Raw genomic sequence first — 22166 nt, forward strand, 5'->3', positions numbered from 1 at the left:
ACAAAATATCATGAAAAGAGGTATTCTTACTGTGGGGTATTTCTAGATAAATGCCTCATGATAATGATTCTGGACCTGCTTCTGAGAATGGAATGCCCACTTCCTTTCTCCAAAGACTCAGAGAACTGTGAAGCCAGGTGAAGAGACCAGGTCCCCAAGACGCCATTTTTGGAAACAGTGCAATTTTCTCATCTTCTCACTACTGCTTGTATTGATTTAGCTGATTATTTCTGGTTTAGAGGACTACTTCATTTGTTTGTTTTTAAGCAAGCAGAATAGCCTTCTGTAAGACTAAGCTCTTCATCTTCTAAAAGTAAAGATGAAGTTAAAGATGAAAACTCCTCTAGTTTTCTATCTGATATTTCCTTTCTTACCTCTTCCAGGCACCACATCCCGTTCAAATATGCATAACTTATACCCAAAATGTTTCTCCAACACCCTGGGCAAAATCTCCACAGCAAAGGTGTGCTCCTCTCCGTTCTCGGGTCGACATTCTTTCAGGTAAGACACAAAAGCATCGTACGTTTTCCCATCTAGGAGATAAGGTTGACTCTTTTAATTCGTGTGAAAATAAGGGTTTATTTAAGTACAAATTTGAGCGAAAGTTCCGAAAAATGGGAACAGAATCATTGAAAAAGAAAAGTTAAATATAGTATCCTCACCTCCAAATGCATCAAACAGTGCACATTAAATATGTGCAGTTCTTTGTATATTGATCATACCTCAATGAAGCTCTTAAATAAAATAATAAAATATTTTTCATAGAAAACAAATAATTCTATAACTTAATGACAAATTTAGCTCAAAGCAAAGTGAATTAACTTCTTTATTTTTATATTAGTAAATTAGAAGTTGTAAATGCGAATAATGAATCTATAAAAACTCAAAGGAAAAATATGAAAATTATTTTATGACTTTGAGGGGTTCAAGACTTCATGGGAGAAGTAACTGTAGCTATGATGGAAACAGCAAGAGAACTAGAATTAGAAGTGGAGCCTGAAGATGTGACTTAATTGCACGATGAAACTTTCAATGGATGAGCAAAGAAAATGTTTTCCTGAGACGGAATCTACTCCTGGTGAAGATACTGTGAAGATTGTTGACATGACAACAAAGGACTTAGAATATTACATAAAGTTAGTTGATAAAGCAGCAGGTTTGAGAGGATTGACTCCAGTTTTGGAAGAAGGTCTACCGTGGGAAAAATGCTATCAAACAGCATCCCACGCTACAGGGAAATCATTTGTGAAAGGAAGAGTCAATCAATGCAGCAAATTTCACTGTTGTCTTATTTTTAAAAATTCCCACAGCCACTCCAACCTTCAGAGGCCACCACCCTGATCAGTCAGCAGCCATCAACATCGAGGCCAGACCCTCGAAAAAAGACCCAACAAAAAGATTATGACTTGCTGAAGGTTCAAATAATGTCTAGCATTTTCTAGCAACAAAGTATATTTAAGTTATGGTATATACATTGTTTTTTAGGCATAATTCTATTTTACACTTGATACACTACCTTATGGTGTAAACATATTTTTTATATGCACTGGGAAACCAAAAATTTCGTGTTACTAACTTTATTGCGATATTAGCTTTATTGCAGTGGTCTGGAACTGAACCCGCAGTATCTACAAGGTATGCCTGCACATGAAAAAGTCTTCCAGGTAGCACACCACTATCAAGAAAGTCGAAAGCACAGCACTATCAACAACCTGGGAATCATATTTGCATTTTATATTATAGACAATAGGCTAACCTCCCTAAAATGTAAATAGCTGCTAAAAATGAGCAAGCAAAAAAAAAAGTCAACAACCCAGTAGAAGCATGGGTAAAGAATATGAATGGGTACTTTGAGAAAGGAAATACAAATGAGTCTTAAACACATGAGAAGTTGCTCATACTTTTGCACAGTAAGCAAAATGCAAGTGAAAACTATGCTTCGATACCCCTCAGATTTTTATCTATCAGATTGGCAAATATCCAAAAGGTTGTGGGTAAGGCAATGAGAAAAAAATGTACTCCTGTCCTTTGAAGGTGGTAGGCAGTAGAGAAATATGGAGCGCAAATTGGTAATATCAATCAAAATAACAACTGTATCCACCTCTGCACTTCTAGTAATTCTACTTTAGGGAATTTTTCCTTCAGTTACACTGCACACATATGAAACAGTAACTGTACAAAAGTTATCCACCACATCATTTCTGCAATAACAAAAGGTCTTCAGCAACCCAAATGTCCATCACACGGTGACTAAATAAACAATAATACATCCACAGAAATAAAACACTGTGCAACCCTAAAAAATGAGAGATTTTATAAACTAATATGGAAGGGTAACCAAGGTCTAGTACAGCAAAGTTCAGAATAGGGCACATAGCATGCCAAGATTTGTCTTTTAAACAGGAGTGAAATAAGATTCTCTATTCATATTCGTTTGGATATACTATCAATGTGGGATGGGGTGGGAAACAGGCATGGGACAAGTATACGTGTATAATTTCTAAGACTTTTGGTGTTTGAACTATGTATGTCCTACACACACACACACACACACACACACACACGGAAACAAAAGCAAGTGCAATGGATTAGATTGATTTTTTAAAATTTGGTAGCTATTTTGAATCTTGAGGACTTCTAGTCACCTGCAAAAATAGAGAAACTGAGACAGTCACCAGATAGAGGTTGGAGTAGATGAAAAGTGGCAGATCTAGGGGACCGGAACTCAGGTCATTTGGTGTGCACTTCAAGGTTCTTGCAAGTACATCATGCAGCCTCCTTTGCCAGGTTAAAATAATGAACCATAATACAATTCTTTGTTTTTTGGCCTTGCCGCGTGGCACATGGGATCTTTGTCCCCTGACCAGGGATTGAACCCGTGCCCCTGCATTGGAAGCACAAGAGTCTTAACCACTGGACCGCCAGGGAATTCCCAATTCAATTCAATTGAAATGACCTTTATTGAGTGTGAACTTTGTAAAGGCACCAGATGGCGTGTGAGCAATGACATTCAGACACACAGTCCCTGGGCCTAACCATCTCACAGTGCATTTAGAAGGACATGACACACATGCATAAAACAATTAGAGAACAATTTTTGGCAACGGATAAGTAAGCACAAGAAAAAGTGGCCCAGACAACATTCATAACGGATGATTCGTTCAGATCAATTTTTCTTATGGAAAACTTCTACCGCCAATATGTCTACAATATAATCAAAATGAGGTGAAGATTAATGTTTATTTATATAGCTTCTTAATAAAACTGTAAAATAAGAAATCCCAGCATGACGACATTCGTTACCTGTTAAGGTTTCATCTCTTCCCAAGAAATGTCTATAAAATAGAACCAAGTCAACTCTATAAATGGCACCCACGGTCACTAGGCACACAATGACCACTGAGATCAAAACAGCTACGATCATTCCTCTAGTGAAGATGTGGCCTGGGATGTCAACTGGGTCTTCTAGAAAGAAAAAGAAAGTGGGATAAATTAGAGAAATTTCACCAGCATCTTCCTCCATCACTCTGCGGTGGACAGCTTTTACCTTTAACACAAATCTACTTGTCTATCCAACACATTCCATTGAGTTACTCTGCAGTCCTGCCTTTAGTCTCCAGTGGTGACCTCTCTGTTCCATAAAAATGTGTACAAGGGTATTCAGAGACGTGAACTGAAAGCATTACAATGTAGTCCGTCCACACTTTTGGAAGTTGGATCTCTAGGATGATAAGACACTAGGATGAAATTCAGAGGGACCCACACCTAAACGTCAGCTAGCGGCTTGGGAACATATATGGAGGTGCAGAACCTTGAGAGAGCAAGCACTGAGCTGAGTCTGTGTGGGCTCCAGCCTGGCTCTATCATCTACTTTGTATCCTAGGGAAAGTCACTGACGCCCTAACTCTTAGTATTTCATCTGTACACGTAATACAGCTATGCAGCTAGTAATATTTTCTCCTTCACTTATAGGGTTGCTATTTTGGAGGAGGGTTAAATATTACGCATAAGTAGTTAACACAGTGCCTGGCACTCAGCTCTGAGAATTTTTGTATATTTTTATATGAAAGTGTCCTTTGAGAAAAAAATTACGTTTCCTAGATTGATTCAGTTTATGCTCATTATGGACAACATGAGATAACACAGAGGAGTATAAAGGATAGAATAATTATTTAATAACCATCCCACAGTGTGGCAATGGCCACTGCCAACATGCTAGTACATTTCCTTCCAGGTTTTGTTTTTTCCCTGAAAACATTTATTTAGTTGGAACCATCTGGTGATCACTCTTTATTTCTTAACATTATATTATGAGCATTTCTCTAGGTCTTTAAAATTATAATTCATACTATCTCAGTATTTAGATCGACTGCAATTTTTCATAAATATACATAATGCTGCAATGAACATAGGCATAAACCCTTATCTATGCTTCTGATTATTTTCCTAGAGTAGATTCTAATGGAGGTGGGATTTCTAGGTCAAAAAGAGTAAGCATACATAAAACTCTTGCCATCTTGACACAATTTTAGGGATTATCTTTCCAGTAAAATTAATTATCAGGATGTAAGTAAGCAATCATCGTTGCTTAGTAAGTGAACTCTGAATAAAGCCAGCCCCTGGGGTTCCTGCATCTCTGAAAGGCCTACATATCTATGACTGTGCCGCACAAATACACACACTCTCACGTTGGCCCACACACTCCTCCAGGGCTAATGGTGGAGTCAAAGACCCTATTCCCCACACAACATCTGTGAGCCCAGCAGAAGGAAAAAATGATCAGGGTAGAAACATCTATGGCAGAGATAGCACAGCCATGCGTTGATCTAGGACAGTTTACAGAACTACTCTGAGCAGCTCCTGAGCCTGTGGCCCTCGGCTGGACTGTTCTGGTGGAGGATGGAAGTTGGACCGTTTTGGTGGAGGGTGCCCTCCATCAGGCAGGCACTGAAGAACTCTTGAGTCCAGTGACCAGAGCCATCAACTAACTGTCCGCTTGCCAGGTCCAGGGACTAGCCCAAGAGAGGGAAGCCTAAGTTAGTCTTTGTTGAACGAAAGACCACACCCAAGGGCTCCTGTGCCCAGGGCCCAGCTAAGGTAGGGTGGAGGCGGCAATTACTCCTGGACCACTGGCCTCATCCTACACCAAGCTGCAAACTTTCCTCCTGTTGTTCAGAGTGTGCCAGAGCTGCCCGGACCACCTCCCCTGTGACACTCACCCACCAGCATCTCCAACCCTGAGCTCTACCTACCTCCCCGCTCTGGGCCCCTGGTTGCTACACAGGATTGGCATATGAGTGAGAGCAAAAGAATACACTTGAGGTTTTCATTCTCTGCTTGGAATCAGGGCACAGGGGATCGCAGCGAGGGCTGAGCACCAGCTCTGCCACCGAATGCCTGTGACACAGGGCGAACCCTTCACCTCTCAGGAGCTTGGTTCCTGGTGTGTAAGATGAGGAAGTGATGAGCTATGACAGGTCTCTCAGCTGCAACAGTCTAGGTTTCCACAAACTGCCAAAGATAAAATTTCTCACACCTTTTTTCAGTAAGATGAAGCTTTTGGTGTCTATGCCTCCCTCGCTGGCTGCAGTGCAATTATATGAAAAGTTTAGATTGTTTTCATTAACATTCTCAATTCTCAGTATTTTTGAAGCAAGCCGTTTGCCTTCTGAAGTCCTGTAAGAGAGGAAAATGGTTTAGCAATAGGCTTTGTGTCATTGCCAACAACGTCACCCACGAGAGAGGAATTTGTATGTGCAAATACATCTGCACAAAAACAGGGCTCTGTGGACTCCAGGGAATCGTCCCCTTCTGGTGGGTTCTCTTCAAGTGTGAGCCCCCTGTTTCCCGGGGGTCTCAGTCCTCCTGAGACCACCTGGGGACGGCGCTGTAAACTGCCTAGAATTAAAATGCCTGGGAGGTAACGATGCTCAGTTGAAAACACAAGAAAATATTCTCTCTCTCAATTACAGGCACACTTCATTTTACTGAGTTTTGCTTTATTATGCTTCGCAGATACTGCACTTTTTACAGATTGAACGTTTGTGGCAACAGGGTACCAAGCAAGTCTTTTGGTGCCATTTTCCCAAGAGCATTTGCTCCCTTTATGTTTCTGTGTCACGTTTTGGTAATTCTCAAACTTTCACATTTTTTCATTATCATTATATTTGTTAAGGGGATCTGTGATCAGTAATCTTTTTTTTTTTTTTTTTTTTTTTTAAATGTGTGCCTAATTTTATTTATTTATTTATTTATTTATTTATTTAGGCTGTGTTGGGTCTTCGGTTCGTGCGAGGGCTTTCTCTAGTTGCGGCAAGCGGGGGCCACTCTTCATCGCGGTGCGCGGGCCTTTCACTATCGCGGCCCCTCCCATTGCGGGGCACAGGCTCCAGACGCGCATGCTCAGTAGTTGTGGCTCACGGGCCCAGCTGCTCCGCGGCATGTGGGATCTTCCCAGACCAGGGCTCGAACCCGTGTCCCCCGCATTAGCAGGCAGACTCTCAACCACTGCGCCACCAGGGAAGCCCGATCAGTAATCTTTGATGTTACTATCATAATGGTTTGGGCATTTATTTTAGCAATAAAGTATTTTTAATTAAGGTATGTACATCATTTTTTAAGATGCAATGCCATTGCACACTTAATAGACTACAGTATAGTGTAAACATAACTTTTATATGCATTGGGAAATCAAAACATTCACGTGACTTGCTTTATTGTGATATTTGCTTTATCGTGGTGGTCTGGAACTGAACCCTCAGTATCTCCCAGGTGTGTCTGCGTTCTCCTCTGTTCCTCCTGTCCTGACTACTCAGCATTCCTCCCACTGTGAAGTCTCCACCAGCCGTGACAATGCTGCGGATTGTTAATACAGACGCAGATTCATATCAAGTTCGTCCTTGCAGTCCTAACGATCACTCTTCTTTTGTTCAGCATTTAAAATAAATTAAAACCACTATTCTCAGACACCCCCAAGCACATGAGAAAGGCCAATTAAGCTGTTCAGGGAGTGTCAGAAAGTGACCGGAGACCACCAGGAGCAGCCAGCTCTCTTTCTCTACTAAAAGGACTCAAGACATCCTGTCCTTGATGCAAGGCAAATGCTCTTGACATCTGCCTCCTGCTAGTGGCAGGCTCTGAAGGTGTGCGGTCAGCCAGCACTCCCAGGTGTAGTCACTCACCCGCCAGGCCCCTCGCAGCTGGGATGTGGTACCCACTGTAGCCCCTAACTGTCTCAAATGCATTTTAGAAGAGAAGTCATAATTCTGTACAGAAGTCACCAACCCAGAAATATCAACCATCTAACATCAATGTAAAATCCACAAAGAAAGCACCAAAAAAAAAAACCCCACCGAGAAGCCAAACTAGATGACATAAGTTCAAGCACCCAGTATACAGAAAGATTTAGCCTTGCTTAAGCCCTTAGTTTAGCTTAAGCTCCGTTTCTAATAAGTTTGGTGAATTGGTCTTCTATGCCTCCAGAGATTAACAATGGATCATGAGAAGGAGGAAATGCAGGAATCCGGACAAGATAAAGTGGCAGGATAGCCACGCAATCCAGCTGAGCCAACACTCCATGAGCACTAACCACGCACCTGGTTCTGGGCGAGGGTATAAAAAAAACCCTCAAAAGTGCAGCTAAGGTGACAGACACCTTAGGACCACTACTCACTAGAACCTGAGTGTATAGTTACCTTAATAATGACAGTAATGACCCAAAGCCATTCAGAAACATTGTAATGGCCATAGGCTTAGCATGTTTTGTTTTAATAAGTATAACCATTCCTTAATATAGGCTATTTAAACTAAATGGCATTTGGAAATTTTTGCACCAACTCTGCCTCCTAGATATTTATATCTAACCACTGCCCTGTTTGCTTTTTCTAGCTGTTCTTAGTGTGATTCTAATTTCCATTAATGAACTCTGACAGGAAAGTGCTGCCATAATTATGATCAGTGTCAACGGACCAACAACGATGCCACAGGGCAGGAGGCTGGTTGTTTAAATTAGTATTTTCTTGGGTCATAACTTACATCTGACAATCTTTGGGGACCCTTCCGGACTTGAGAAAATTCCTCACCTCTCACCTTTAAGAAAGATAATCCCTGTAAGGAATGTTCTAAAAAGAAGCTCTGAACTATCTCTAAAGAGCAGGAAGCAGTGTCTGTGTCAGCATATCTCACGCCCAGCAAAGAAATCCACCCACCCCACTCCCCCTGCCACACACACAAAGCTGTCTTCAGAGGGCTATTTCTCTCTTTGTGATTTCTGGTCGTTCTCAAGTATCTTATAATGAATTATTTTCAACAATCAGAACAAAGAAAGGTGTGTGTGTAAGCCAAGTACAGGGCGTAGATCTGGACAGGTAGCCATAGCTGGGTGGCCTGCCTGTGTCCAGGGCTGCCCCCAGGGTCCTCAGGGAAAGGCACTGATGATGTGCTTTGTCACCTATGGATACCCAGCGGTCCTCACGGTGACACGTGGGCAATGCGACTAGGCACGCCTACCACACACAAGGGGCCCAGAATAACTTGTACGTGTCCCAGGCTCCTGACCTGGTCTTTTCTCTGGTACACTAGTAAAAACAAAGCATGTAACACAATTTTCAAAATTCAAATGACAGTGGCCTAGGTAATCACTCTTTTATAAGATGCTTAGGTAAAGTCCCCAACCCCATCAGATCCTGACTGACCAAAAGCTACTTCTGTAAGGCAATGCTAAAAAGCCTCATTGACCTTCTTTTTCTAACTTAGGTCTCAGCAATAAATTTCTGCATAATGCGTCAGTCTAGAGTATGCAAATTATAAAATATGTAAGCTATAATTATAAGTTAAACTCATCTCAAGCGTCCTATCAGCCATTCAGGAGTCTGGTGCTTTTATCTCATATATATATGATACTGTATGATCTTTGTATATCATGATATGTATTATATATATCACATATTCATACCTAATTCTTGTCCCTTCCTCTTCATGTACATTAGGATCCTTTCCATTTTTTTTCCAGATGTTCCAGTAAATCACATCCTTTTCATTCAGCAAAGCAGAGCAGTTGAGCTGTACCTCTTTTCCTAGGTAAAAGTTGACAACCGATGTTCAGATTTTAGAAACTCAGGTTTCTCAAAGGTTGAAATAAATACAACCATGTATATTAACCTAATATACAATGATAATATAGAGCTGCATCTAAGAAAAAAAAATGTCTTGTTTTTCAATTAAAAAAAATTATAAATCAGAGAAATTAGGTTGCAATTACAAGTCATCACCAAACTATGAACTGGCTTCTCTTCAAATGTTTATGTCTAAATCAATTATTAAAACTTAGGATGGCTGGTGGACTTTCTTTTCAACCTATAGCCTAATAGGTAGTGTCAGGCCTACATACCCACTGCAACTTCTGGAAAAACAAAATGGATACAAAACAGAACAAAAAATTAAATTAACTAAAAATTAAAGACATCAAAGTGCAGGGAAAACAAAGAGAAACAGATGAACTGAAGTTACAGTCAGGAACAAAGTCCTTCCAGGGCGAGCTGAGATAGCCACCATTTTATTCCTTGAAGGAATTTGCTTTGGTTTGTACAAAATAGAGGGAATCTCATGGAGAAAAGAGAGCCCAGTGGAGATGCTGACAGCCACATGGGCTCACAGGATTATTGCTGAGGGCTTGGGCGGCACAGGAGGCTGGAAAGGCTTAATGATTTCTCCTGCAGTCTCATGGTCCTTAGCAGAGTAAGTCCCACTGGAGGACAACACACACGTGACTGGAGTCTCCCCTCAGCCATAAGAGATGAAAAGCAGGTTAAATCCAACAAACCTGCATCCTAGCTACTGCTCAGCTCCATTCCTGCCTGGATTGAGATGATCAAACCCTCACATTATCTGCCTAACAAAGAAAAGGCAAACACTCTTAGGGAAAAGTAATACAAACTTCATTCACCTTGGTTGTTTTAGATACAGAAAGATCAACAACAACGAACAACAACAACAAAGAGAGACACACAAAAGGGCAAAAAAAGGGGACAAAAATCAATAGAAAAAATAGGTAATAAAACGTAAAATAGATAGCTAGTGGGAAGCAACCACATAGCACAGGGAGATCAGCTCTGTGCTTTGTGACCACCTAGAGGGGTGGGATAGGGAGGGTGGGAGGGAGGGAGACGCAAGAGGGAAGAGATATGGGAACATATGTATATGTATAACTGATTCACTTTGTTATAAAGCAGAAACTAACATACCATTGTAAAGCAATTACACTCCAATAAAGATGTTAAAAAAAAAATACAGGATATCCATTATGTACAAATACTTCCAGACAAGATACAACAAGTGTGAATGTAAGCACTTGGGAAAAAAAAAAAAAATAGGTAATAGAAGTTGACCCAAAGATGATCCAAACGCCTGACTTGGCAGATAAAGAGTATGAAATAACTAATATAAATAAGTTAAAGAAAACAGAGGAAAAGATGGATAAGTAGATGAAAAGATGGATGTTTTCAACAAAGAAGAGTAACCTATTTTAAAAGAATCAAATGAGCAATTGATAACTGAAAAAACCATGAAGTTAAGAACTCACAATGGTTTTAACAGAGACTGAGCATAAAAGAAGCCAGGATTGCTAAGGCTGAATACAGGCCAAGATCAAAACTAAAGTACAGAAGGGAAAAAAATAAAAATAACAGAACAAGAGCATAAGAAACAAGAGCATAAGACATGTAATTGGAGATCCAGAAGGAGAGGAGAGAAGAAAGGGGCAGAAGAAATATTCAGACATAATGGCAGAGGATTTCTCCCAAATTAATAATACATCCTTTGCAGACTCAAGAAGCTCAGAGGAACCCAAAGCAGGATAAATGCAAAGAACACCACACCCGGACGCATCAAAATCAAAAAGAAAGAGAAAATTTTGAAAGCAGCCAGAAGAAGACACATCAAAGTACCAACAATAAGACTAAAGGCCAGTCTTTCAGCAGAAACTATGGAAACCAGTAAACAACAGAAGGGCATCTTCAAAGTAAAGGAAAAAACTGCCAACCTAGAATTATTGAAATTATTGAAAAAAAATCTTCAAAATTGGAGGTAAATAGAGATATTTTCAAGTAAATAATAGCCAAAAGAATTTATTGCCAGCATAAACACACTATAAGAAATACCAAAGGAAATTTTTCACTCTCAAAGAAAAATTATCCCAGATGAAAGCAAGGACATACATTAAGAAATGAACAGTGCAATAAAGGACAAACATTTGGGTAAATACAAAATAATTTTGGTGTTTAAAGCAATAATAATTCCAAATTCTTGTGAGTTTTATAACATATGCAGGAGAGAAATACATAAAATAGTAGCTTAAAGTGAAATAAGAGGATGAATGAATTGTTGTAAGGTTCTCACGTGTTTGCAAAATTGTCAACGTACTAATACGTGCATTTGTCTTACTGTAGTAAGAGGATATATATTGTAATCTCTAGGAGAACTACTAATGAAGAATACAAAATGGTATAACTAAGAGGAAAACAAAACAGATTAAATAAAAAAAAATATTAATCTGAAAGGAAAGGAGAATAAAAGGAAGAAATAACACATAGGACAGCTGGAAAACAGCAAGATGAGAGGTCTCAAACCAACTGTATTAGTAAGTCATTAAATGTAAACGCACTAAACACCATACAGACTGGATTTCAACAAAGATCAAAATATATGCAGTTTACGTGAGACATATTTTGTGTATAAAGACAATGAAATGTTAAAAGTAAAAGGATGTGAAAAAAGATAAAATATGCCAGTCCCAAACAAAAGAAAACTGGTGTGTCTATCTAACATGAGAGAGAGTAGGGACTGGGAAAAGATGTAGTATGATAGATAAAGAGAGAAATTTCATAATGTTAAAGCGTCAATTCAAGAGGCATCAATTTGTATGTGCCCATAAGATAACCTCAACATACATAAAGCAAAAATAGACAGAACTAAAGGATATATAGACAACTTGACCATCATAGCTGGAGATATTAACATCTCTCTTGGCAACAGATAGAGAAAGCACACAAACAATTAGTAAGGATACTGATGATTTGAAGAGTACCATTAACCAACTTCACCTAATTGATATTTATAGAAGGACTAAATCAAAATCTGCAGAATACACATTTGTTTCAAGCGCACTTAGAACATTCTGGTCCAAGTAAGTTACTACAAATTTTAAGATTTAAATGATACAATGTATACTCTTGGACCATAATGGAACTAAACTGGACATCAATAACAGAAAAATAACTAGAAAATCTTCCAAATATTTGGAAATTAAGAAACATAAGTAATCCATAGATGAAAGAAATATCACAAGGAAAAATTTTAAAAATAGTTAAAACTTTGAACTGAATAGTTATGAAAATATGGCATATCAAAATTGTTGGAAACAGCTAAACAGTGATTAGAGGGAAATTTACAGCTTAAAATACACATACTACAGGAGAGGAGAATTGAAATTAATTATATAACTCTCCATGTGTACAAAGGAAAAATGAGGTGCAAATTAAGCCTAAAATGAGAAGAAAAAATAATAAAGTTCAGAAATCAATAAAACTAGAAAGCAGGCAAGCCACAAACACAAATGGCAAAGTATCTGAGCAACATTGGGCATGTGTGGTCATTTACATGACTGTGGCCAGCTGTAGTCAAAAGGTGTGTGCTTTGGAAACAATCAACAGGATCAAATGACAATCAACAACAAACAAACAATGTAAGAAACTTGAATCCCAGCTCTGCCCCTTTCCTGGGGTTTAACTTCAGACAAATTACTTAACCTTTCTGAACTTCGGTCATTTAATCCGAAGCTTAAATGGGAACAATACCCCTCAGAGTTGCTTTGAGGATTTAATACAATAACATATTTCAGTTACCTAATACAATACTCAGTTTAGCATATGTGAATTTATTCTTTTCCTTCCTTCCTTTCTCTTTTGAAAGAAATTACTCAACTGGACATATCGATTCATCAAGACCGGTCTAAACAAACCCTAAATGTAGAGTCAAGTCCATTGATTCAAAGTGAACCCATTAATCAAATATTCAAACCACACAATAAGTTTGAATCATTTCTCGAGTATTCTCATTGAGTTTTCATATTTAAAAATGATCGTAGATATTATTAGAGAAAAGCCACATACAAAGTGACTAAAACCACAGACCTGCAAACCACAGGCACTTCCATAATCTTTTGAACAGACTGTTAACTGTAATTATTGCTAAAAAGGGCAACATTCAAACAATGACAAGGTTTTCCTGCTTTTGCAATATTCTTCAGTAAACATGGTATGTGTTATGAACACAATGTTGATCAATAAGGAACCAGATTTAGCCTTGGAAGACTATTATGACCCCCGTTCACAAATCCAAAATATATGTATGTCAAAATATACCTAATTCCACTTTAACATGCGTAAGCTTTGGTCCAAGAAGAGCTGGAATTATATTACTGTTGTCTGAAAGTGAAAAAAGAAAAGAAACATGCATTAGTGTTACAAGGAGTTTTGCTAAGAAAGACATTTGTTGTAATACACTTATTATTCCAGGTAACCAAGATTCTAACAGTCATCACTTTACATTTATTATTTAATGTATTTTCATTAAATAAGGGTTGCAGGGAATACCGGTCGTTGTTTCACTTTCCATCAACTCGAAGCTCACCTCGCTGGAGAAAGCACACTGAATTTGGTCTCCCCTCAATTCCAGCCTCTGGCTTTCTGCCACTGCAGCTAAAAGCCAGAAGAAGATGCTCATCCAGGGAGACAATGAAACTTTTAGGACTTAGAAGATGCAAAGTCACTGGGACACGTCTTTCTGCTCTGCCTTTCTTCCTTCCATCTGCTCTCAACTCCTCAAGATCGATTTATTGGGTGCAAGGTCAAGACTCAGGTAGGGTAGGCAAGGCACTTACACTCAGAAGCCTCCTGAGACCCTCCCCTGGCAGGACAGTGAGAGGAGTGCCCCTGGTTGCCTCACTTGCCTCACCTTAGTCCCGGCCCTGCTGGGGTGTCCACCCCTGTAAACTCAGTTCTACTTCTGTTGCTTAGTGACCTCTGACCCAGACTGGAGGTACATAGGTATTCTCCATCTCAGCCTCGTTGAGTAACACTTAGGAAGGAAGCAATCCCCCAGCAACCTCCCACTGAGGACTATCCCACAACCTAGGATGCTAATAAGTGCAGAACATGGCCAGCCCTGTGGTCCCGCATTCACATGGCTATGCAGTTCAGTCCTTGCTGCTCCTATTATCAGCATTGGCAACTTTCTTCATGACCTGGACTCCCCCTTCTAAGTACTTCCGGTGCTTCTGGGGCATTTACAAGTAATGTCCAGTGCATCCCTCATGGGGGCTCCCAGGCTCCCAGCAGCTGTGCTTGCTCATGGGGACTAAAGGGGACTCAGGTGCTCTCCTGCAGCACCCACGCCCTCCTAGGCTCTCCCAGGAAGCACGTGCTGCAGAGTGAAGAGCAAAGAAGGGAAAGGAGGAGTATGTGGGCAAGGATACAGAAAGAAACTAGTGCAGCAAAACCCCAGGGTAAGGGACTTCCCTGGAGGTCCAGTGGTTTAAGACTCAGCGCTTCCACTGCAGGGGGCACGGGTTCGATCCCTGGTCGGGGAACTAAGATCCCGCAAGCTGTGCAGTGCAGCCAAAAATAAATAGATAAATAGAAATTTAAAATAAAATAGTTAAAATACGGAGATCTTCAACTACCTTCGTAATAAGCTGAGAGGTAGATCATAGATAATTTAAAAAACACAAACAAAACCCAGGGTAAGAATCTCTTCTGGGATTCAGACTCTGGGCAAGACTAGAATTCACGCCGGCAGGAGAAGCTGGAGGAGCTGCCGCCAGACGAGGAACTAACCCTCGGGTTTGAGAGCCCTGAGGAACATAGGTTGCTTCAAGCACAGAGGGGCAGGAGGTGGTTTTGAGTATCGGAGAAAATTGCTACTGATTATTTTTCTCTTCATTGATCTTCTTTTCTCAGGAATTTGGTGGGAGTCCTGGGAAGAGGCGGTGTAAAGGACATCTTTACGGAAGGACATCTTTGAGAAAGGATGCCATCTACTAGAACTCAAAGTATATCATGGAGAACCCAGAGCAGCACTGGGTTTGTAAAACTGGTGTAAAGTGAAGGGTACAATCCTACTGGAGGTAACAGAAGGAAGAAGACACTTCAGCGTGTGCCCCTGGCGTGTCTAGTCTACCTATGAAGTTACTATCCCTGGATCAAAATGGCACAGAGGTTGTCAGCTGCAGGAGGAGAGACGTCAGCAGATCAGCCAGAGTGTGAGATGAAGACAAATGGCAGAGGCCAGGTGGGTTGAGTAGAGTGTGATCCGGAGCAGGGAGGCTCCCCACGTGACAGCTCAGAGATCTACAGCCGTGACCACAGACAAGGTAGACGCTCAGTCCCGCCGTCCTCAGCAGAGGCCATGATACCTCCTGATCATCAACTTCAACTCTAAGCTCCACGTTGTAAAAGAATGGTGGCAAACTTCACCAGATCCAAAGGAAAATGGCCAGGATGGTGAAGAGTCCTGACTTCCTGCTGAATGAGGCATGACTGAAGAAACTGTTCCTATCTCAGTACAGAATGACCTTGGAGGTATTGCGGGTTCTGTCCAGACCACCACAATAAAATGAATGTGACAGTAAAGCGAGTCACACAACTCTTTTGGTTTCCCAGCACATATAAAAGTTATGTTTACACTATACTATAGTCTATTAAGTGTACAATAGCATTATGTCTACAAAACAATGTACATATTTTAATTTAAAAATAATGCTGTTGGAAAAATGGCACTGATACACTTGCTCAATGCTGGGTTTCCACAAACCTTCAATTTGTAAAAAAAAAAAAAAAAAAAAAAAGCAGTATCTGCAAAACGCAATAAAATGAGGTATACCTGTAATTCACTCAACAGACATGTAATGAGCACATGTACAAAGGGCCAGCCGTAAGTATAGGAGAGACCAACATGAGGAATAGAACACAGGTCAGTCCCTTCTTTCCAGGAGCTTCTCATTCTAGTGACAGAAACAGACATGTCATCCGATTTTGACAGTAACCAGAAATAAGAACAAGAGGCCGTGGGAGCACGGAGGAGGACCGACATTTAGCCAAGTCCTGAGAGACACAGGTGGCGTTCTCCAAGAAGACGAGGAAAACAAGATGGGTGGTTAAGACAGAAGAATAGCACGTGGGGATATGGGGGTGAGGAGACAGGAGACGGTAATACTAAGATGGTAATAACAGAGCTTTCCATGTCCCTGGCACCACTATCAAGGCTCTACACCCTCACTCATTCGGTCCTCCAGGCAACCCTATGAGGGACGACTCAACCCATTACTGTCCCATGTCACTAGTGAGGAATGAGAGGCGGAGAAAAACTCAGTCATTTAACTCAGCCAAGGTCACAAGCTCACAGGGTTCAATGAAAGTATTTGGCACAATTCCTGGTCTTATGCATGCTCTTTTGATAACGGATATTCTTATTGCTCCTTCCAAGAAGGAAGGAAAGAGGAGCTGATGGGCAGAAAGCAGAGATGGATGGAGGGAAGGGAGTTGGTGGTGGAAGTGTCAAGGGACCAGAGATGTAGGATTTATATGATATTAAAGAAAGTCAAACTGAAGAATTTAAGGTAGATAAATAGAACTTAATGAGTTTAAGAATTTAGTTATGGGATACCCAGGTTATGGGGTGTGACAATGCCCCACACCAAAGGCGTTCACATCCTAACCCCCAGGTGCTGAATATTATACCTTACACGGCAAAAGGGACTTTGCAATATGATTTAATTTAGGATTTTCGGATACAGAGGGTGTTCCGGATTAGCCAGGTGGGCCCAGTGTAATCACAAGCATCCTCATAAGCAGGAAGCAGACGGTCAGAGTCAGAAAAGGAGACGATGAGATGAAGGAAGGGGTGAGAGAGATCTGAAGATCTGAAGATCACTGTGGGCTCTGAGGATGGAGGAGGTGGCGTGCACCAAGGATGCAAGACGCCTCTAGAAGCTGCAAAAGGCAAGGAATCGACTCTCCTCCAGAACCTCCAGAAGGAATGCAATCCTACCAAAACCTTGATTTTAGCCCAGTGAACCCGTTTCAGACTTCTGACCTCTAGAACTGTAAGATAATGCGTTTGTGCGGTTTGAAGACAGGAGGTTTGTGGTACTTTGTCCATTCGCAATGCGTGGAGTACAGCTAGATAAGTGGATGGCTGGAGAGAAGAGGGAAAACGCTGCTGAAGTCAACGAGCTCTAGTAACCGTGACCCCACAACGCTGCTGAATGAGTCACCCCAGGAGTTTACAGCTTCCTGCATGATGGGAAAGAACGTGAGGGCGGATAAGCCAGCTGTCTTCAGACACTCGAAGGAGCTGTCATTTTCAGAAGGGACCAGACAATCTGTGGGGTAGCTCAAGGCAAACACAAACAGTGAGTGGAAGCTACAAGAAGGAGTAATTGGACTCAATGAGAAAAAAAGACTTCTCTACAATCAAGCATTGAAATCTGGACCCAGGGCTTCCCTGGTGGCGCAGTGGTTGAGAATCCGCCTGCCAATGCAGGGGACACAGGTTCGAGCCCTGGTCAGGGAAGATCCCACATGCTGCGGAGCAATTAAGCCTGTGCACCACAACTACTGAGCTTGTGCTTTAGAGCCCGCGAGCCACAACTACTGAGCCTGCGTGCTGCAACTACTGAAGTCCGCATGCCTAGAGCCCGTGCTCTGCAACAAGAGAAGCCATCGCAATGAGAAGCCCGCACACCGCAATGAAGAGTAGCCCCCGCTCGCTGCAACTAGAGAAAGCCCACGCGCAGCAACGAAGACCCAATGCAGCCAAAAGTGAATTAATTAATTAATTAAACAAAAAATCTGGACCCAGCTGCTGTGTGATTTGGTAATTTCCACAGTAGTTCCTGAATGATCTATTATTGGCTGAGTCATATGAAGGATATCTTCACCGGATAGGGTTTAATTAAATTAATTCTAGGGTCTCTGTCACCCTAAAATTCCAGGCTTCAGTTTTTCCATTATATATGGTCTGGGTTCATGATAAACCAGACTAGTAGCCATCATCCCAAGATGTACAGCCCTTTTCTACAGCCACGCCTGTGCTCCTTACATGTTTTTATCCCAGCCCATCCCAGCAGGTCCTTCTGCCCCTCCATCACGCGCAGCCTCTAAGAACCAGCTCAGACAGAGCCTCCGGCATCTGTTCTACCTCTGGACTCTCTCTGCACCCTTAACACCTCACAGATGACTCCAATTTCATATTCTACGGTGCTTCTATGTGGCTTATCACCTCGATACTGAGCAGGACCCTGTGGGGCTCCTGGGCGCAAAAGCCTTTCTGTGTCCCCCATCCATTTCTGGATTACAGGAAATAGGCTTCATTCAGCCTCCAGGACCTTCCTTGAGTTCCAAGGGCAGGTTCAAACAGTTGTTAATCAGGGAAGGGAGGGGATGCAGAGACAAGGGAGGAGAAGTCAGGAAACAATAGTGCAGCCTTGGGCCAGGGTCCTGGTTCCGCCTCAAGGGATACACACAACAATATCTTTGAGCTGTTCGGCAGATACTCAAACCCCCTCCAGGTGGGAGAAGTTAATGGTGATAAATGGAATATTGCCTGCCATATCAGTAAACAAAGATGTCACAGTCATCCGTGATTGCAGCCCTCCAAGTGAGCTGGTGAGCCCTGAGGAAACTCAGGAAGGAAAGAATACCGACCATCTAGCAGCCATCAGACTGCCACCACTCCTTAGGGTGCCCTGAAGAAACTCAGGGTGTGAAAACACAGGATACTGGCCCCAGATAGCTGGGGTGCACATCAAAGGAATGATGCCAGAGAGCCCAGACTCTTGTGTCTTCCCATACATAGAAAAGCAATAAATTCCTTAACTTGGGATATCTGGCTTTCTTTAATTAACAATAATCTTTTGACATTCAGACTACCTGCCCTTTGTTGCAAAACTTCTACATAACCTGGCTTCCCCCCTCATCTCCTCAGAGCAGTTCTCTCAGGGTTACTTGAGATGCTGCCTCCCAGGTTTGAAGTCCTAAAAATTCCCGCCAAATAAAACATAACTCTCAGCTTTTAGGTTGTGCATATTTTTTAAGTCGACAATAGTAAGCACATAGATCCCGGACCGGTTGGAACCAGAAGGTTGATGATGCCGACTCCCGATTACCTCACCACCAACCAATCAGAAGAATGTCTACGAGCTGATCACACCCTCTGAACCATCGCTATGACTCCTCACTACCCCCTCCAGGGTGGGACACACAGTTCTGAGGGCATGAGCCCGCTGTGGCCCCCTTTGCCTGGCAAAGCAATAAAGCTATTCTTTTCTACTTCACCCACAACTCTGTCTCAGAGATTTAATTCAGTGTAGGGGTACAGAGGCCGGGTTTGGCTTCAACCTTTCCTGACTATAATCAAATTCCTGAGAATCGTACATTATTCACTTCATTTTGTATTTCCATGCTTCCCTTACCTCCCAATACTCAGTACAGTTTATTGAATATAGACACCCATCAATAAATATTTACTGAGTGCAAGCAGATGCTTAATAACAAAAGATTCCACAATTTAGTCAAATATCAAATAAGAGAACTGACACATCAGAGGTTCACCTATATAAACTTTCATTACTATCCCCCCCAAAATTTTTCAGCATGGTAGGTGATGCCAAAATGATTTTCACCCTTATATTTGAACTAGTGATATGGTCACAACTCCAACTAAGTTTGCCTCTGGCTTCCCATACGGCTTTAGAAAAAAAGAAAATATTCCATTTTACTAAGATACATTTGTTTTTTCCCGATTCTAAGATTTCTCTTACCTCCAACTATTGTTATATTGAAGGTTTTGGTGACGTTAAATAGTTTGCCATTATGAAGAAGGAAAAACATGCAGGTATAATATCCCTGATCTTTAAACTCTGCATTCTTCTTTAAAAATGGGTTTTGATTGTTCTCTATCTTTTCACAGTTCTGTTATTAAAAAAAGCAAGTTAAAATATTTTAAGTAAGAGTGGTATCATATGACAAGAATTCAAAATTTTAAAGTTAAAGATCTTTAGAGAAAGAGGGAAATAGAATGAAAACTAGCAATTTCTGAGCAAATGTCTCAGTGATTTGGCACTGCCTCTACTGGAACAATGAAATAGAGTCCCATTCCTGGTATTATCGTTATTATTAATACATGCTGGGAAATAGAGTATAGGGGGCACTGTAGCTGCTTTCCTCATTTTCCTTTAATCTCTCTCTTTACACACAAAGAGAGGGAAGAGGAGGAAGAGGAGAAAGGAAAAAAACTCACCGCAACAAAAAAATCCCTGCTTGGGTCAAAACTTTCTGCGCAATTCTATTTCTTAATGCTTTTAGCCGAATTCCATGTATTCAGGACTACCCATCCTGGGGATGGGTAGTGGAGGTCGGAGCAGAATTACTCAGAGAACCAGGTACCTAGCAGACTACCCACACTCGTTGATGCCCTCCACCAGAAGACAGTGGACTGATTAGAAATGCATGAAAAATATTCCAATGTATAGGCACACACAAACATGTCTCTCTATCACAAATTTCCATATGTTGTAGGCATTAATAATAACAAAAAAAGCCACCTTTTTCAATCCAGCCATCAGGTACCCATAAATAGGTTCTGAAGCAATCTAAGAATGAGATGAGGAAAATGGAAACTAAATTGCTAACCTTCACTATGTGACACTGTTCCTGTAAATACCAACCAAGGAGCAGCTACTACCCACAGACTCCTCTCAAAGCTGCCAAAGCTGGTAGCAAGAGGAGCTAGACCCAGAGGGCGCTTAGAATGGGCTTGTGAAGCGCCCACATGTGTATCTCACATCAGTGAATTGTTTCTGCATACACCAAATTTTTATAAACCCAAACTTATTTTTTCTAAGGCATATTAAAATATCAATTCCAAGGCATATAAAAATATCTTTTTTTTTTCCAATCGTTTACTGATTTAGCTTCCTTGTTCCCCTCCTCTCAATTTTCTAGCTAAAAACATTCTCAATACGTCTGTTTTCTAAATTCAAATACCTGCATAGAGGGATTTCTTAAAACCCAGTACACTGATCCCCCCAAATTTATATATACTGTAGAAACATTTGTACATGTGACAGGAAATAGAGTCAAGTCAACTCAGGGCTGATACAGATATTTGGAAAACATTTTGGATAAGAGCTTCCCTTGAAAAATCACAAGTAAACAGTGTTCAAGCAAAAGGTACAAACAAACGTTTCTAAGGAATCATCATCAGTAGCTTGAACTTTCTCAAGGTCGTCTCTTCAGAACACCCTCTCTCACAGCTCTTCAAAGTTTCCATGACAGAGTTACACTTTTCAGGTTTGTTCCTCTATAGAAATAATATAATTTGTGCTGTGTGTGTGCATGTATGTGTATGCATATTATGTATGTACATGTGACTGCATATATACTTGTGTATATACAATTTCCACAGTATTGTCTAAAGGAGCTCTTACAACTCAACAGGTAAAAGGTACATCAACTGAAGAAAATAGTTCACAAGAGAAGTAATATTAAGATGCAATTAATACATAAAAATGTTTAACTTGTTATTAAGGAAAGAAATGGGGGAAAGATACTAAGAGTTACAGAAGTTTTGCACGTCAGATTTTTAAATGTTCTTAAAGTATTCATTCCCATGTGGTAGTGGTATGAGAAAAAGAGGGTTTTAAACTGGTGTAGCTCCCTGGAGAGCAGCTTGATAATTTAAATCAAAAGCCATAAACATGCTCATAGCCTTTGATCCAGTTATTCTACTTTTAGGGATTTAGTTAAAGAATAAAATCATAATACACTTTCTGAGTTATGGGAATGATATTTATTTTAGCCTTATAAATAATAGTGAAAAGTAGGAAATTAACAAATGTCCAATAACAGGGGCTTAGATACAAGTGTATACACAATGGAATCCATGTTTGGGAAAATGTTTAAAGATGTGGGGGAATCATCACAATATAATTTTTAGTGGATCAAGGAAAATGCCACTTTTTAAAAGCAGATGTTTACATGGAGAAAAACCCCATTCTCTGGCTGGTGGGATTATGAATGATCTCTGCTATCTTCATCATTCATTTTTTC

The 22166-nt window shown here is 40.8% G+C and overlaps 1 protein-coding gene and 1 long non-coding RNA gene across 4 annotated transcripts in view; one reads left to right on the plus strand and one right to left on the minus strand.

Annotated features, from left to right (window-relative positions):
• LOC309643597 overlaps positions 1 to 22166 on the plus strand; it is a 153975-nt gene that overhangs the window by 29040 nt on the left and 102769 nt on the right. The gene's annotated exons all lie outside the window — the stretch shown is intronic.
• Positions 1 to 22166, minus strand: part of IL18R1 (interleukin 18 receptor 1) — a 59575-nt gene that overhangs the window by 22404 nt on the left and 15005 nt on the right. Inside the window, exons 5-10 of one of the 2 annotated variants that reach the window (XM_082426379.1) lie at positions 19877 to 20027; positions 13419 to 13481; positions 8954 to 9074; positions 5537 to 5676; positions 3304 to 3465; positions 375 to 533 (exon numbers count right to left, since the gene is read on the minus strand). In XM_082426379.1, the coding sequence (XP_082282505.1) occupies positions 375 to 533; positions 3304 to 3465; positions 5537 to 5676; positions 8954 to 9074; positions 13419 to 13481; positions 19877 to 20027 (796 nt within the window). The remainder of the gene's footprint in view (positions 1 to 374; positions 534 to 3303; positions 3466 to 5536; positions 5677 to 8953; positions 9075 to 13418; positions 13482 to 19876; positions 20028 to 22166) is intronic. The other variant, XM_082426380.1, reaches the window with a different exon arrangement.

Source organism: Balaenoptera physalus (assembly GCF_965194825.1).
Source record: "Balaenoptera physalus genome assembly, chromosome: 15".
NCBI classification, from domain to species: domain Eukaryota; kingdom Metazoa; phylum Chordata; class Mammalia; order Artiodactyla; family Balaenopteridae; genus Balaenoptera; species Balaenoptera physalus.